Source organism: Zootoca vivipara, chromosome 16, assembly GCF_963506605.1.
Source record: "Zootoca vivipara chromosome 16, rZooViv1.1, whole genome shotgun sequence".
NCBI classification, from domain to species: domain Eukaryota; kingdom Metazoa; phylum Chordata; class Lepidosauria; order Squamata; family Lacertidae; genus Zootoca; species Zootoca vivipara.
Window position 1 is genome coordinate 20719261 of NC_083291.1, and position 18908 is coordinate 20738168.

The 18908-nt window shown below is 46.0% G+C and overlaps 1 protein-coding gene across 5 annotated transcripts in view; it reads right to left on the reverse strand.

Annotated features, from left to right (window-relative positions):
* The window catches only part of LOC118075359 (ephrin type-B receptor 5), a 155198-nt gene that overhangs the window by 78585 nt on the left and 57705 nt on the right, over window positions 1–18908 (reverse strand). For all 5 annotated transcript variants that reach the window (XM_060268951.1, XM_035097271.2, XM_035097274.2 and 2 more), the window contains 2 exons: window positions 14639–14703; window positions 11679–12375 (listed from right to left, as the gene is read on the reverse strand). In XM_060268951.1, the coding sequence (XP_060124934.1) occupies window positions 11679–12375; window positions 14639–14703 (762 nt within the window). The remainder of the gene's footprint in view (window positions 1–11678; window positions 12376–14638; window positions 14704–18908) is intronic.

Sequence of the window (18908 nt, forward strand, 5' to 3'; positions counted from 1 at the left end):
TAATTGCTCTGATCTATTTGTATTCTATTTGTTAAATCGCTCTGAGACCTTTTTGGATAAAGTGACTTAACAAATGCAATAAATAATACGTAAGAATAATAGTAATCACAATCTACGTAATTTTGTGGTTAAAAACAATTGCTTTCATTGACTTCAATTTGCATATGTTTGTGTGATTATTTAATCACCTTTTTGTCTTAAACAAGGAAACTATGTTTGAGGATCAGCAGCCCTGGCTGTAGTTGATAATGAAACAGGGGGAATGTCAGACACGCCCCCCCTCCCCGGATGGTTAACATGAATTTGAAACTTTCCCCCAATCTATCACATTTTACCAAGTCTGTGTTGGTGGAAGAACACCCATCCAATCTGCCTTTACAATGCCAACATGATTACAATGAATCCAGAGCTTGGAGACTTGAACCAATAATTCTGTGCCTCGCATCTGGTCTGTGTTCCACTTGGGGAGAAAAATAGCAGCTGAACAAAGGATTTGCACATACGACAGCTTTGTTTTGCTGCTAGCTACAGTACAGAGTCCCTTGTTCTCCACAAACTGCTGATACCAGAAGCACACTCTTTTTCTGCATAAAAAAAATAGAGGCACACTTCATCCTTGCGCCTAGAAAAATGTTTATTTCCAGAGTGTGTGAGAGTAAAAATGGCATACCCTCCGTGAAGGCCACCTCCTGAGGCAGTGATCAAGGTGTGCCTCTTAACTGGAGGGAGAAGAGTGTGGAGCAGGGACGCACAGAGAGATGCAAAAGGGGCATTCTCCTACAAGACCAAATGTCTACATTTCGGGAGTGCTTGAATAGTTCAACACAATAAATTGACTCCCCTTAATTCTGTTAAGCTAGTAGCAAGCAGGTAAATTTCCCAGCGTCGTGTTTGCAGCAGAGTGGGGTCATCTGGAATTTTGGAGTACTGTACATTGTCTGCAACATGCCGACGACACATAGCTCTACTTCTCATTTGCATCTGCTGGTGTGGAAGTGGGTGTGCTGGACAACACTGGACCGTTGTCTTGCCTTAGTAATAGACCGGATGAGAGCCAATAAACTGAAGCTCAATCCAGATAAGGCTGAGGCACTGTCAGTGGGTGGTTTCCCAGACCAGACTGCCTACTCTTGATAGGGTTACATTCCCTTCCGAAGGAGCGGGTACGCAGCTTGGGGTTTTTATCTGGATCCACTGCTGTTGGTTGAGGCTCAGGTAGTTTAGGTGGCAGTGAGTGTTTTCCATCAGCTTCACCCATATCAGGATGGGGTAGCCTAAATTCTGTTGTCTATGCTCTGGGCAACCTCTAGGTTAGATTACTGTAACATACTATTTGTGGGGCTCCCTTTGAAGATGGTTTGGGAACTTCAGCTGGTGCAGAATTCAGCAACCAGGTTGCTCACCAAGGCAAGACGGTTTGAGCATGGAACACCAATCCTGAGCTGACTGAACTGGTTGCCAATTAGTTTCCAGGCCCAATTCAAAGTGCTGGTTTTGACCTATAAAGCCTTAAATGGCTCAAGACCACAATATCTCAACTACCACCCCTCCCCATATTAACCAACCAGGGCCCTGAGAAAATCCTCTAAGGCCCTTCTTCATGTGCCTCCTTCATGTGCAAGGGATCCAGAGGGTGGAAACACAAGAATGGGCCTTTTTTTGTGGTGGCTCCTCACTTGGGGAATGCTGTCCTCTGGCTCCTTTGTTACATATCTTTAGGTGCCAAGAAAAAACATTCCTATTCTCCTAGGCCTTGTCCAATTAAACACTCTATGCCAGGCATCCCCAAACTTCGGCCCTCCAGATGTTTTGGACTACAATTCCCATCTTCCCTGACCACTGGTCCTGTTAGCTAGGGGTCATGGGAGTTGGCCAAAACATCTGGAGGGCCGCAGTTTGGGGGTGCCTGCTCTATGCTATGGCCTTTCAAACTAGGGGGTGGGGCGTGGTTGTTTTCACTTGTGACTATGGTGGGTACTTTTAAGTTTTTTATATTGTAAATCGCCCTGTGATCCATGAATGAAGGGTGGTGTAGAAATTTAATAAATTATCACAAACATGGTTGCTTGTTTATATGAATCAGAAAATAATTATAAATGTAAACAAAGATGGTGCATGCAATTTTCGTCTTTTCTAGATCAGGGAAAACCAGGCATGAGTTCTGGAGGCATGCTTACGGGAAGGGGGGGGGCACAGCACAGCCCTCAGCCACCTTGCAACAATAAACAAAGGAATTCCAAAGTGCCCTGAGAATGAGGGGCCGGGGGGGGGGGAATGGAAACCTCTTTTCCAGGGGAAGAAAGCTGTTGAGAAACTGAAGGGCAGATTTTTGCTCTCAACACATGCTGTTACTGACTATCTGCCCAACAAAAGTGAAGGAATACCACCCCACAGTATTCACTATTACAGGCGAAGGTAGACAATAAGGTACCTTATTGCTGTATACAGTGTAGTGGACACACAGGTAGGCTTCTGCCATTCTTAAACTGCTTGAGAAGTCATTTTGACTCACACTACAAAGCTTACAAAGCGCTCTCTGGGGCTCTTCGAACATGGGAGGTCTGGCTCATCTGTGCGCACATTCGAAAGCTGCACATTAGCAATGCTTTCACGGCAGAGGCGTCCGCAGACAAAATAAGCCATGCATACTGAGAACTGGCTGGACATCTTGAACACACTTCTTGGCTGCGGTTTCCAGTTCCCGTGAAGTGGAAGAGGTGGAATCAGAGGCCGTTTAGGCATCCCTGCTTCTCTCCGCAACCTTAAACAAACCCAGCTTGACGGCATTAAACCAAAAAGACTTTGTCCTTTAATCCAGACAAGGTTGACCTCATTGGACTTACCACACTCCAAAAACAGATAAGGAACTGGATCCAATCTTAGCCAAGCGGTGTTCATATGACCCACCTACCCCACATTCATTAAACACAGAATCATAGAACTGAACATTGTAGAACTGTAGAGTTGGGACAGACCCCAAGGGTCATCTAGTCCAACCCCCTGCAATCTAGTGATTGCCTACTAGCTTTGCACAAAACCACTTCTGAAGAAAGTGCACTTCTGAAGAAAGTGCACAAGCTTTGCACAAAACCACTTCTGAAGAAAAATCTGAAGAAGTGTGCATGCACACGAAAGCTCATACCAAAATAAAAAACTCAGTTGGTCTTTAAAGTGCTACTGAAGGAATTTTTTTATTTTGCTTCGACTCAGACCAACACGGCTACCTACCTGTAACTAACTGCCTGTTTTGGCCATGCCTCTGCAGCAGATTTGTGAACTGTGCAATTATAAAAAGCCCCCCCCCCACACACACACACACGAGGACTCTTCGTTGAGAACCCTGGGCTCATTGGGGATCCCAACTGCAAGGGTGTGCTCCTTGTGTGGAGAGCCCATTCTCACTAGCAATCAACATGCACCTGCCATGACTAGGAAATGCAGCCTACTTTTCCTCGCCATTGCTTTTGGAGCGTGCATGGGGGGAGATGTCTGTACATTCTCACCGAATGTGAATTCGGCAGCTTGCAATATTTGTCTCCAATGTAAGGTGAGTTCTTTCTGTTCAGGTTGCAATTTGAGGCTCAGAATAGTAGTTGCTTTTTCACATACCCATTTAAGACCTCCCCTTACTTGGCTATGATGGTAGCAAGAACATTTCTTCTAGTCTCTTTCCCTTCCTTCCTTGGCACTTGGTTCATGACTATGGAAGCAACCCAGGCAATAGAAAGGAAAGGAAAGGAAGGTCCAGCTTGCTGCCCCAACAAGGTATGGGGATGGGAGAGACCTGGTGCTACAGAGGTCTGTAGGAAGGAGGGGCCATGGGTTCGTGGAGGGAGGGATTCAGACACATTTACTCTCCCATCAGAGGGTTGGGAAGAAGTTAAGTTATTCACGGTGGCAAAAGACACTTTTAAACAGGGGCAGCCAATGTCATGCCCTCCAGAAGGTGTTGGACTATAACTCCCATCGTACCTGACCACTGGCTAGGCTTGCAGGATCTGACAGGAGTTGGGGTCCAACAACATCTGCAGGGCACCATGCTAACCACAAAGTGTACTTGGAAGTGGTTTGTGCAAGCTCTCGCTGCTTTCCAAGGCATTCAGTGCAGAGAATGTTTATTCAAATGACATCTGTCATTGCACCTAGAATGTACATCAGCATTTACCCATTTGCTTCACCCATCCCCGGCCACTCTTACTGGACGAGTTTAACAGCTAATGCAGCTACTTAGAGCCGATGCCATGGAAGCTTTTAGGCACAACAGCTGCTTTATTTGGGGGAAGGGGGGATATAGAGCAACAGGAAGAACGGGGAACAATCTTCTACAGGGAAAGGAAAGCTGGAAGGAGATCTGAGGAGGAATGATTCAAGTGTGGGTTTAAGAGGGAGGGGCAGAAAGTTACATTTCTTTCCACCAGACTGTAACACCTAGCTTTCACCTGGTTCCAATTTTCCTGAAACACACCCTGAGAGCATGAAAATCCAATTTGATGGAGGGGGAGCAGGCCAAGAGTTTCCGCTCCCTTCCCACCTGATATGCACATTCTTTGTCCCCACTTCTCTGCTTGCGCCTAGGTTTGGTTTCTACAGTTTGGGGCTCACACCACCACTTAGAATCATAGAATTGTAGAGTTGAAAGGGACCCAAGGGTTATCTAGTACAACCCCCTGAAATGCAGGAATCCCAGCTAAAGCATTCCTGACAGATGTCCATCCAACCTCTACTTAAAAAAACCTCCAAGGAAGGAGAGTCTGCCACCTTCCAAGGGAAGATTTCTAGATTGCAAAGCCCAACTGCTAAGAGTGGAAAGCTCCCTTAAGCAAAACGGGACTTGTTTCCACATAAACGGGAACAGCATTAATATCTGTATCATCTTAAGCCTCTCTGTGTGTTTATCTAGCGTCTCTGACTTTCCTAGGTAGGGAACCCTGGGGCTGCGTTGAACAGCTTGAAGAACTCTGAATGATGGCAACGTACCCCTAAATGTTCCCGGCACTGACATCACGATGTCTGTTTTCTGGCTCGCTGCCAAATCACAGTTGGTGACATTGACTGGGAATGGAGACATGCACCGTCTAATGTTAGGGGGCACGCATGCGCAGCGCTCAACATGGGGCTGTTGGTTTTGGCAGCAACTCCAGATCGCGCCAATCCAGATTTATGACCACATACAACAAATCACCTCTTTGGACGTGCATTTTCTTTCTTAATTCGGAGCTAAATCATGTTCGGAACACAATTGTGGAGCAATGCCAAGAGTCTGATAGTGCAGGTGCTAACTAGTTAGTCTGTAATCACAAGGAGTCAGCCAGACAAGCAACAGGTTTGTGGAGGGGGGGGGGAGAACGACGGTGGGGAAGAGATTATAAAATAAGCAATGGGAAATCAAGAGCTCAAAGCCCATTTCAGCAAGTCTTGAACTGTGCTTCTTGCTTCCTTGATTAAAAAGAAAAAGATACGGCAGACAAGACACCCCAAGATTTCACATCTTTGCCCTTGAAAAAAAGAATCTGCCAAGAGACCGAACATTTTTTAATAATGGGGGAAAGGGAAAGCAAATTGCTAGCCTTTTCAGGGGCAGCTGCCAAGAAGATGGAGCCTATTCTTTTATTTATATGAAAGGAGAGAAACATGCATTTACTTTGAAGCTAAAACTGCCATATATCAAAAGAGAAGAAAGTGTTGTCTGAAAATGAAAATAAAAATTAGCAGAGGGGGAGAAATCAAGGATCCAAGACAAGTCCTAAGGAAGGGGGAGTGGGGAGAAAGAAAAGGAAGCAGAGCTAGAGAAGCATCTGACATTGGACTAAGCAAGGTCAAATGATGTCCCGAGTGGAATTGCAGGGAGATGGACATGATGTGCCCTGAAATGGAAAAGCAAAGAAGTGGAAAGGAATAAAAGGAATTTTAAAAGAAGCTGCAAATTGGCTTCCTGGCATCTCAATCCAAAACATCTGTGCTATAAACCCCACACAGGATTGGGATGGTACCCAATTAAACCATCCTAGATTAGGGATGAACGAATCTATCAAATCTGTTTATCATTTTTTTTCCACATAAGTTCACGGTTTTGTTTTGTTTCAAGTATCATGAAAACTTGTCAGTGTTTTAGTGTGCATCTCTCCCAACATTTTTGTACGCTATTTTAGCTAACATACATATTTTTTCAAGCAGCTCCGCCTAATATGATGCCCTTTTGTGTGGCATTTTCATAGAATCATAGATCTGTAGAGTTGGAAGGGACCCCAAAGGTCCATCTAGCCCAACCCCCTGCAAGGCAGGAATATCATATAAAGCATCCACAGCAGGCAGCCACCCAATCTATTCTTTTCCACCTTTTCTGGTACTCTGGTATTCTGGTAGGCTTTTCTGACCATTTCCCACCTTTCTTGGTATATTAGGTTTTTCTGACAGTTTTTCAATTATTTTGGGTTTTTCTAACCATCTTCTACCTTTTCTGGGATTTTGCTTTCTTCTCCATCTTTCACCTCTTCTGGGATATTGGGTGTTTCTGATTCTTTTTCACCATTTTGGTATTTGGGGTTTTTTCCTGACTAATACATTCATTTTTTATACACACTTTTCTCTAACATGAGCACTTGAATATACATTCTTGGGTTGAATAATTCCATTGCAAAATTCAGGAAAGTGCAAATTTCAAAGAACAATTGCATTTTGGTTTGAGAAGTGTGGATTAGCTCACCCATCACTACGTGTGAATAGCACAGTGTAAAAAGCAGCATTCTTTCAGCTCTTGCCTACTCTCCCAAGGAAATATTTCCCCTATCCAACCCCAAGAAGACTTGCCATTTTGACAAGCCCAATATAAGAAGTATGGTGCCAATGGGAATATTGCAGGTTGGTTGAAGCGTGGTGAAGACTCCACCTTTGCACCCTGCTCTGCTAGTGGCACCCAAGTCGCCCAGTTCAGCATTTTATGGACCTATTTCATTTATTCAGTCTATCTGTATGCTGCTATTCTCCACCAAATCTCAACAGTAAAAAGTTGCTAAAATTTCTTCAAGTTGTAACATGTATACTTTTATCACAACTTGAATACTGTTTTGTGCACTATCTTTTTTTTTAAAAGGATCTATCTTTATGGGGGCAATTATAAATTTTAATATAATACAAATAAAAAAGCGAGAACAAAACATTCATTATTTCCAAAATCAAAGCCAGATCTTGTTCAACTCCTACGGGGAAGATTAAGAGCTTGCTAAAACAAACACATTTTGAGTTCTCTCCAAAAGACAAGTAAGGACAAGCACTGGGGAACTTCACTGGTAAGGCTGCCCCACAGAACAGGAAACAGTGCCAGGAATAGGCAAACCCTTCCACATTATCTCTACAAATACCTGCTTGTAGCACCATGTGCTTGGGATACTAATCCACAAAGGAAATATTTTCAGTGCAGCTACAAACTACAGTTACACGCATCTCATACACTTTGTTTGTCTACTAGCGGCCTATCAACTTCCCCATTCAGAAGCACAGATATTCTTAATTAATATGATGGAGATACCAGTAATTTTTCTGCACTGCACCCAGATTATTACCCACAATTAATATCCAAAACAAGACTGTGCATTAAATTGCCATTTGCATTCTGCAGCAGACACCTGCTTGCACAATGGCATGTCTGACCTATGTACCACCAGGAGGAGATTTTAGGAGGGTGAAGGGAGAGGAGAGGAAGGCCAAGTCCCATTGCACAAATGGAACTCTACTTGCGTAGCACTGGATACAATCCACGGTATGAAGTTTTCCCAGTTGAAAATCACTGCTATTCACAACTCCCATGGCAAACAGCCTGCTCTTCACCCCAATTCCATTACTTCTTGGGGCTTGCCACTTGGGCCTGAGCATCTCCCAATTATCTTAATTGGGCAAGACCAAGGGCAACCAGTGTGGAGGGGTGTCACCACAAAACTGGCCTCCCAGTGGCAGTGGCATAGCTGCTTACTGGGATAGGGAGGGCACCAATAAGGTCAGGTTGGCACAGGTACACTGGCAGTGCCAATCCAGTGCACCTGTAATGTCCATCCCCTGTAAGTGGCAGCGATGTTGATGCTGAGATGTTTAAAACAATGGCTGTGGTCAAATTAGAACCATAGTTTAAGTTTAGCTATGGCTTAACCCAGGGGATCCCAAACTAAGGCCCGGGGGCCGGATGTGGCCCAATCGCCTTCAAATCCGGCCCGCGGAAGGTCCGGGAATCAGCATATTTTTAACGTGTGTAGAATGTGTCCTTTTATTTAAAATGCATCTCTGGGTTATTCATGGGGCCTGCCTGGTGTTTTTACATGAGTAGAATTTCTGGGTTATTTGTGGGGCATAGGAATTCATTCATATTTTTTTTTCAAAATATAGTCCGGCCCCCCACAAGGTCTGAAGGACAGTGGACCGGCCCCCTGCTGAAATAGCTTGCTGAACCCTGGCTTAACCCAAATGAGCCCTAAGCCACCGCTTCACTCCTGACCTGCTTCCAGGTGCAACCAACTGCAATCCTTGATTTGTCGTGTCATCCACACCCAGGCTCCCAAACAAACATGGTGAAACTAGAACAAACCTTGGCTGCTGCTGCTTTTGGTTTGTTTGTAGGGAAGCAAACCATGAACAAGGTTCGGACAACATGACAAGGCAAAGCTTGTAGCTTGTTGCTCCCAGCACAGCACGGTCAGGAGTAGGGGAGAAGTGAAGGAAGGACTTTTGAGCAGGATACACCAGTCCACCATTGATTCTTGTTAAACATTAACTGTGGTTTAACATGACATGCAAACCAAGCCGCTGATGCTAAATTCTGTTATAATTATGGCTGAGATGCAATGATACATGATTTACTTGGAATATTTCCTGCATGATTTACTTGGAATATTTCCTGCATGATTTACTTGGAATATTTCCTGTATAGGCAAAAAGTGTACTATTAATATAGCCAGGGTGTATGGGGCGTTAGGGGAGGGGTAGTACCTCTGGTGGGGGACACATCGTGCTCCTTCTGGGGTAGTTTGTCCCCACCCTACACTCAAGTCTCTTAGAAGCTGCTAGAAGCTTTGAGCATGCGACAACAGCCAAACCTCAGGAAACAGCTGTAACTGGCTAACTAAACCAGGGTAGGGTAGCCTATGGGTTTTAGACCCTTGGTGAGTCAGGGACTTCCCCCGCATGCAAAGACAGTGGATTGAATGGACAAGACCAATAGTGGGTCCAATGGTCAAGCATATGCTGCAAAGGGGACAGATGGGACTAGTCAAACGTGGGAAAGTAGCCCATCTGATACTAAACCTTCACTGTCATGTGAGATATCTTTGGGAGAAGAAAAGGGTTAAGAAGTAAACCCCACGCAAATGCGGTGTGAAGCCCCTAAGACAGTCGGATGTCTCCTTCCAGCATCTCCTGCAGCTAAACTGGTGCCAAACGTATCGCTCTGCTTTCCTCTGGACCACATCAGCAAGGCAAAGAGGGGGATTTTGTTGTCTGGGCATCCCAGGACCTCCATACATACTGTTCAGGCAGTCACTTCGCTCCCGGAGGAGCGTTCCAAGGTCTCTCGAGACACAACTACACAGGCATTGTGATTACTGTTAAAAGGAACTATGTTTACAACTGTATACAATGCTGGTGTTTATTTGCATTGCTGTGTGTGAGTTATGGAGAAATATACAGTATGCTCCCCCCCCCCCGAATGTTCAGGGTGGTTATTAACTCCTTGTTAGCACCCAACACATCACTGAAATGTCACAAAAACTTATCAGATTTTTCTCAGAATGGGTAAACCTGGTTTAATTTGTGGCGGATGGATATTGGCTGTCCTTTTTATGCCAGCAACGCTGTGTGTACATTGCAAGAAATGTCCATTCATGAGGCACATGCACACCACACAATAAGCAGTTGCCTGGAAGCATCTCCAGACACTAGACATGGCAAGCCCAGCTCTTTAGAGATCCAAAATTCGCAAACACCCCCCCCCCACTCCTGTAAAGGTTGAGCAACCTCTCAAACAGTTCACACCTCAGTGAAACAGGAAGCCTTCCAGCTGAAAGGAAAGACAGAGATCAGATATGGCATTCTTGACATGCTTAAAACTCAAAAAGAGTTGGCAACACACACCCATTTTCCCCCTGAGTTTCTCTCCGCTGAATACGAAGCCAACAAGAAGACATGAACTACTTCAATTCGTGGACTGTCCTTTAAATGAGCTCTGAAAGAATGTTGTTTCCAAAATAGTAAATCTGCCACTCTCTCAATCCACATTAGCATATTAAAAGTAACACTTGCACAGTCGATAAACGGCCCGCAGTGGCTTCACAGCGTCTTAACCCTCAGCACTCTGGCTGAATGATCATTTGTATAAATCACAGGCAGGCTATGAAAAATGTGTCCTTGCTACCTCATCGGGACATGGAATTACTTTTCCGTTCCGGAAAAGTTATTCTGAGCCTGAGCACACGTAATGCTCCCCATCAGGAGGGGGCTAGAAGAGGATTGCATGCCCCCGCCAGGCCCATTCTTCTGGCTCCTAGCTCCTCCCTTCTAGTAGTAATCTAGTGTTTTCCTGTAGCCATTAACTGCACAGTAACTCAGTGAGACATTAGCTACAGGGTTAACCAGGGTTGCCTCTAAAAGCATTTCTGAAGCCAGAGTCAAACCCTGATTGAGATTCAAACCCTTACAACAGAGATTCCAGGACTTGAACCAACGACCTCTTGGCCCCCAGCATAGTGCGTACCTATGGCATGACACCCCCCCCCTTCTTTTGCTTTCTATCTCTCTGGGGACAGACAAGCAATTTGTGGGCGTCTGAGAATCAAATCCATAATTATTAAAGACTCAAGTATCATTGGGTTCTGAACAGATTTGATAACTGAAAATACAGGCTTTCCAAGTGTTGCAGGATACCAGCTGGAGGAGTGGTTTTAGACTATGTTTCAGCAATCGTGCTATTGCCACACCATCCCCGGGCCACAGCCAAAAGCCAGCTTGGAAACCATGGCTCTAGAAGATCAATGTGTTGGGTAGGGCAAATGAATGGAATTTTAAAGTAACTCTTTAATGGTAACATACATGAGATGCATTTAACCCAAATCTGCAACACAGGATTCATTTTCAAATATCTGCACCGTCCATATTATTATTTTTACCTTTTTCGGTCTGATATATCCCCCCCACCCCACCCCAATCCTGGGCTTATAAATTATCTCCTCTCCATCACATCCTTTTCTTCCTTCTCCCTTTGTTCAGTCACCAAAAGATGGGCATAGAACCGCCGGTGCAATCTTCCCTAAGTTATGGCTTGATCTGTACCGCCTAAAGACCAACGAGTTAGATCATATAGCAGGCTTGGAAACTACCACTTCCCATGTCAACGATCCCTTTCCCTTGCAGGCATCCGACGTGCCACAAACCACTAACATGGATAGCGGAGCATGTTAGGAAAAACTGTTTGTGGACTAGCAACTTTTGTGGCATTTTGGAGGAGCTGTCACAATATTCACAGACTCTTTTGAGGGCAGCCTACAAAGGAATTATCTTACTACACCAGATGCAGCAAAATCACCTGCCACCCAGACAAAGGCAAGATCAAATGAGCCCCTGCAGGCTGCCTCTGTACGCTAGCAATGGCTCCAATGAGGCTGAAAAGCACCCGCAGGTGATCCGACCCGCCCGTTGCTCACCTTTGCAGATTTTCTCGTCGTCCGCAGGCTCGTAGCCAGCCCGGCAGGCGCATCTGCCAATAGCCACCATCCACTCGCCTTCGCCGTTGCAGTGCAGCCTCACCCCGGAGGAGCCCGTCACGCTGGCTTCCTCTGCGTCAGCCACACAAGTCCCTGGCGCCTCCACCAGCGAAGTCCTTTCGCCTCCAGCAAACGTCTCCGGGAAAGAGGCAAAGCCCTTCACCACCGCCGGGCACTTGTAGAAGAAAATCTGAACAGCCACGAGGGACATGCACGCCCCGGAGTCCTGGAAAGCCAAGTAAAAACCCCTCTTGGCGAGCGGGCCAAAGCTGCGCACTTTCACATTCATCTTTACCACCTCCCCGGTGCTGTCCACCTGCGAGAAGCTCTCGTCGGCTGCAATTGTATCCACCTTGGTCCACGGACCCTCGCGCCACTCGGGGTGCTCCAGGGTGGCCACGTCTGCCTCCGATTCGTGGTAGTAAAGGGTGAAGGTCTCCTTGCAGGACGAGGCCACGGTCCTCATGCTGGCGCAGTCCCGTACTGAAAAGCGGAGGCGGATGTGGACCCTGTGGGCTCCGCGCCGCTCGATGAAGTGAGTTCGCAGCCAGTTGTTCTGTCCTGGCTCAGCCACGTTGCACACCTCAAAGGTCCGGATCTGGTCCTTCCTGTCATACAAGACACTCACCTCGTCCCACTGTACGGAGTTGGGGAGCGGGAGTTAAGGAAGGAGAGATAAACAGAAGTTGTTTTCAGCTTTCCCGTAACTGGCAATAGCCTTCCCCTAGTCTTGACAACACTCGCATGGACTGGAGAGGGGTGCAAGGCTTAGCCAGAGTGCACAAATGGGTCTGGCCTAAGCTATGGATCAGTCGTGTCTGGGGGCTTCCCAAGCTCAAGGGTTGCAAAGTCCCCTCTCTCTCAATGCTTGGGAGGTCCCTGTGGCCTGGCTTAAAGACTGTACTGCTTGCTGGAGTTTAAAATATATATAGGACTTGGAGGGGGTGGGGCTGTTTAGTATCCAGAACTCAGATGACTACTAGAATCAGAGATCTGCAGTTGGAAGTCACCCTAAGGATCATCTCATCCAACCCCCTGCAATGCATGAATATGCCACTGTCCCATATGGGGATCAAACCTGCAACCTCGGTGTTATCAGCACCACGCTCTAAGCAACTGAGCTATCCTGGCCTTAGGTTTTCGAGGGAAAATGTCTCCCAAGTTGAACGTGCAAATTTCGACCTCGAAAATTCTTGAAAATTCAAGTCATTTGAGATTCTATGCATTTTCAACTTAAGGTGATTTATAAAATATAGAATGAATACGTTGTGTTGAACTCAGAACACAGAGGTCTGCATTCAAATACAGCTCCTTTGATGGCCAGGAACGCCATTCTGACTTCCTTGGAGAAGAAGCACAAAGCAAGTGTGATAACCTCCAAGCTCACCAGGACTCATCTCCCAGCAGCCAAGAGATGTGGTGACAGGAGCTTTGACGTTGGCGCTCACCGTCCCCAGACCTTGGCAACCCATGGCTGAAAGTTCCAGAGGAAAAGACACATGGGGGAGGAGCATTGGAAGGGGTCCCATAGCAGCTTAAGAGCCTTCTAATATATTGTGACAAGAAGTTTTCTAGGCTGAAGTCTATTTCGTCAGATTGTATCTAGCTGGAAGGATAAAGGAAACCAGAATTTCAACAGAACGTTCAGTCAGATTGAACTAGAACTTTTCGGGGGGGGGGGCGGGGAGAGAACCATCTAGTCTGCACTTCAAAATCTGGTTCAGGCCTGCGTTCCAAAGCAGTGGTTCTGAAATGCTCCCTGTGACGGATTGGGCTGGCTTGAGTAGAACTCCAAGGTGTTAAGTGTTAAACCCAGCCTCTTAGTTGATTGACGGCATTCCATTCCATGAGGGGCGGGACAGCCACGGGTTTAAAGAGGATGGGTAGCCGTTAATTCGAGGAGAGAGGGTTTTGGGAGCGGGAGCGTGTGGGAGGTTGTGGAGTAGGTTACTAGAGCAGGTGTAGATGAGGAATTGGTTAGGTTTGTAATTATATAATTAACAAGAACAGTTCTATTGAAACCACATGCTTGTACACATGAAACTTGAATGCAACCGTTAAGATTTTAAGACATTAAATGTTAAGTTAAAGTGCCATTTAAACTATCGTCGGTGTGATCTTTCCAGCAGAGGTATCTATTGCTCATCTGGTGGGGATACTCATTAAAGGGACAGTGGGGAAAGCTCAAGTGAGGAGAACCCCTTACTGGTGTGTACACTAAGAAAAGTCTCATATTCACCCCAGAGCTTAAGAAGATACCGGGCCACGTTTGGGCTGGAAAAGTACTCTCATTTTATTTGTAAAACCCACAAGGGATAGGGGAATTCCAATAAGGCTATAGGGAAGAGTGGAGAGGTTTAGTGTTACCTCAGAAATCCCTATTAGTGCTTTTTATAATTTGAGAGGTTTGAAAACCTCTTATGGGGTTTGAGAGGTTTGGGGACCTCTTACATCGCACTCCCCACCCCCCAAAAAAATCACTTAAAGATTGCTGAAGGTCTTGGTGGACCACTTAATGATTTTTCTACCTGGGGCATTATCTGTAATGCGAGGTTCTAGATGCTGCGTGTTTTTAATGCATGTTTTTGGTTGCTTCTTTTGTTTCTTAGATACTGTACTTTACTGTCTTACAACCTGCATTGTCGTGGTCGGGGAGGGCGGTAGCGCATTTGGGACTGTGCAAGTACAGCTACAGTAGTTCTGGTCTAAGGCTGCTGCAGCAACTGCACAGCCCAGAATTTGCCCCCCCCCTCCGCCCCTTGCACTGATAAGCAGCAACGACTCCACCGTAAGGAGGGCAGTGATGCAGCAACATCCCTCTGTGCTGGCTGCTCCTCTCTGTGTGTTTGATGTGTGTGTGTTGTTATCACAAGCAGTAGAGAATGGCAGGGAGTACCTACCCCATCAGAAGGGTGGGCAGTCCAGCCAATCTCGGAGGTCTCTCCTGTTGTATCCAAAAGAATCTCTGCCAAATGAAAGAGACAAAAGTGATGAGTTTGATAAAGATATCCGTACAGCAGCTGCTCCTATCCACTGCTATTCCTCGCCACCCCCATCTCATCTCTTGCGGGCCAGCATAATTGCTAGTCTTAAGCCCTACTCGCTATCGGATATACGAGATCTAGGAGGAAGGAATTGCAAATGCATTTGTCAGCTTTGCAAGTGATTTCTTGCAAGTCTTGAGGCATGGTTCCCATGGTTCCCCATATCTTGGGCATGAGTCATGTGTACCCTTGTTTATCACCCATTCAATGCGAGCTTTCATGGGAGAACTTGCTCTCGAGAAGCAGCTGATGCCCTTGCTCACACAGGCAAAACATTTGCCTCATGTGGACGCAGGGCTTGCCAACAGATTTGCAGAAGACAAGACCAAGCAGTTGAAGACAACCACCTTTTCCAACAATTGCATGATTGGACTCAAGACCAGAGAGGGATAAGAGTCTGAAAATACAAGCTATAATTGAAGGGGGCTGCTATAAACCACGAAGCAGAACAATGTAATAAGAGCTAGCAAAGAGTTATAAGCTGGATGTCCCCCCGTTCAAGTCCTGACTAAGCCCAGTCAACCCTGGTCTCCATCGGAAATATGAGGTTAACAGCAGGTTTGCTGTGACGATTATATGAAAAGTCTGAAGACTTTTGAAAAGTGTGATTTGAATACAAATTATTAGCAGACATGTTTTTTTTAGAGTAACGCCCAAATTCTGTGCCTGTGTGATGGAGCCAGCTCTGCCAAAGGTCTCCAACTGGGCACCCACAGACCTGCAGAAGTCTTCCCGGGCACCCTACATCTGTTTCGTCAGTTTGCAAATGTTCCCACCAGCCAAAAAAGGTTGGCAGACTCTGGGCCACGCTATCTGCCTGATCAAGGGATGCCAGTGGGCAGGTTCTCTCTTATGATGCTTGGTCTTCTCCTGCTTAGCCAATTTTGTGCTAAGGTGCTGAGCCAAGGACAGGATTAGCTCTTCTGCAGACCTGGCTTTTGGAGCGCTGCGTGCTTTTGAAGCACAACAGAACCCTGGGCAACCCTCTAGGCTGCAGCTCATCTCTTAAGCCACGTAAGTACATAAGAGGAGACTTGATGGATCAGGCCAATGGCATCTTGTTTTCTCAGTGGCCAACCAGATTCCCCCAATAGGAAGCCTTCGACCAGGATTCCAGCACAATAGGAACTCTCCTCTTGAGGTTGCAGCTCATCTCTTAAGCCAGGCATCCCCAAACTTCGGCCCTCCAGATGTTTTGGACTACAATTCCCATATTCCCTGACCACTGGTCCTGTTAGCTAGGGATCATGGGAGTTGTAGGCCAAAACATCTGGAGGGCCGCAGTTTGGGGGTGCCTGTCTTAAGCCAACACATCTCCCTTGCACTTAAGTAGGGAGATGCAGCCTAAAGGACACATTTTGGTGCACAGTTGATTTTTTATTTATGTTAGTCCATGTGTTTGCTCTCTGCCCAACCAAGTAAAGTCTGCTTCATTCAAACTGCATAATTATTTGAGCCAAACAACCAAGTTTTTAGACCCACTCGGCTCTTCTGTTTGCAATTTTTGACACTGATTTGAATATTTTATTTTTATACTGTAACTTGCCCTGACACCTTATGGTAAAAGGAAGGCATGAAAATTAACAACAACAACAACAACAACAATGCAGTCATGCAAATTATTTTTAAACATGGAGGTAGATTCATAGAGAGGGAAAGCGGGAAAGAGGGGGGAAATGGCAGCCTGTATTCTGTGCTGCTGGCAAGCAGGCTACTCCCCAGATGGTTTGTCTCCGGTGACCCTGGTAATTTTTTTCCAGAGCGTGAATATTTCATAGACTAGCAAATATGCCTGGCCTGCAGCTGACAAGGCTTTTCCTCTAATAGGGAGCATTTAATCCTACAAATGCTCCCTCCCTATTCGAGAAGGGAGGCTAGTGAAATGTCCCTTTTTCAACTGGGGGGAGAAGCAGGGCTTCTGTAGCGTCTCTCAGGTCAGCATAACTTGACAGCATTTCCTTAGAGGCTGTGGATCTCGCTGACTTGGGCAATGAGTGGATCTTATTAGTAGAACTGAAATTAATTAATACCTGAATTAATAAAAATAGTAGTTTCGGTAGAATTTCAAAGTATACAATGAATTGGTCAAAATCTAAATCAATGCCAGTGGGCATTTTGTAGATAATCTAGCCGTATATACTCAAGTATAAGCTGACCTGAATATGAGGCGAGGCACCTAATTTTACCTCAAAAAACTGGGAAAACTTACTGACTCGAGTATAAGCCGAGGGTGGGAAACGCAGCAGCTACTGGGAAATTTCAAAAATAAAAATAAATACCACCCTATGCCTTTCCCAGCTGTCGGCAGTGGCGGGGATCCTTTCTCGCCGCTTCTCCCTCCCCGCCACCTCACACAGAGCAGGCATAGGATGGGGGTTCGAAGAGTCACAGTGCCATAGGTGCCAACTCCCAGATTGAAAAATCCGGGATCGGCAGCAACGCGGTACTGGAAGTCGTGCTGCGGCCATTTTGGAACTGGGCAGAGTGGCACCAGAAGCTGCTTCTACGCATGCTCTGCCCATTTCCAAAATGGCCACAGCGTCGGAAGTCGTGCTGCGGCCATTTTGGAACTGGGGAGAGCAGCACCGGAAGTGGCTTCTACGCATGCTCTGCCCATTTCCAAAATGGCCGCTGCACCAGAAATCGCTTCTGTGCATGTCCAGAGACTCCAGACATGCGCAGAAGGAGCCTCCCCAGGCCAGTAAGAATCCGGGGGATTTATGGGGTTTTTAAAATCCGGGCTGCCAGCGGGAAACGACCGGAAAAACAGGGGTTTCCCGGGGAATGTGGGAGAGTTGGCAGCTATGCACAGTGCAGCGCTTCTCCGAACCCCCGGTCCTGTGCCTTTCTCCGCCGCCGCCCGTCTCACTCGAATATAAGCCGAGGGCGGCTTTTTCAGCACATTTTTGGTGCTGAAAAATTAGGCTTATACTCGAGTATGTATGGTACTTTGTATACTACTTGCTGCTTTTGTTGGTGCCCAGAGGTCATAACGTATCTAGGCATTCGTGTTCCAAGAGATATTTATCAAATTTGTACAATGAATTTGAAAAGGTTGATAATGGGGGTCTTCAGTGATTTGGGAAGATGGGCACTACTTAGATTTAGTATTGGGGTTATGGTTAATACACTTGTAAGACGAATGTTCTGCCACAGATAATATACACACTTTGTAATATTTCATTATGCATTTCCCGAGTGCATGTTCAAAAGATTAATGGAATATTTAGAAGGTTTATTAGGGTTAACTCTCCACCTCATTTTTCATTTAAGAGAATGCAGCTGCCAATATTGGAAGGAGGTTTAAATTTTTCCAGACATTTGGTGTGTATCATAAGGCCTACCTGTCAGCTTGTACAAATAATTGGCAATTGGTTTTGCCTTCTATGAATACCCTAGTTTGGGTGATTTGAAAGGTGGCTTATTTAACACCCTTCTTTGGATGGCCAATGTTAGGGTCTACATATAATAAATAGGAAATACCAATACCACCTTCAGTTTTAGCAACTAGAGAGCTATTGTGTACATGGTTTGGAAGTCAGGAGAACAACCAGAACAGTCTCTGCAGAGAAGGAGAAGGGGAATTGTTATGTCTGGCCTGCAGACATCTGACTGGTTACCATGAGAAGATGCTAGACTACATGGGCCTCTGGGTCGACCCAGGCAGGCTCTTTTATTCTCCCTAGGCTCAACTAGGGTTGAACATCTCATTAAGTCCTAGGAGCTCACAGGCACCTGGGCAGTTAGATTTTTTAATTTTTCTTTTTACATTTTCTTTCAAGTTTTCCTCTTAAATACTTCTGTGTACCTAGGGAGTCCTTCAAGTAGGGAAAACCACTATTTTATTTATAGCAGGCCCGTTTTGCTTTCTGATTGACAGGCACTTGGCCACACAAGGGATGGAAACATGGGCTTCGCTTCCCCTTCACATTGCTAACAGGATAGCATCCTGTTATCATTGCTGTGCTGAGCACCCCCACACTGATCTGCCGGATCTGCTTTAAATCAAACCACATTTTTGCCCCTGTCACTCAAGTACGGCAAGGAATTGGGGAAATGCCTCCCCGTTCAGCCAAGCCCAGCTACTTTGGAAGGGCGAGGTCATCGTTATGTCTAAGGACTTGCT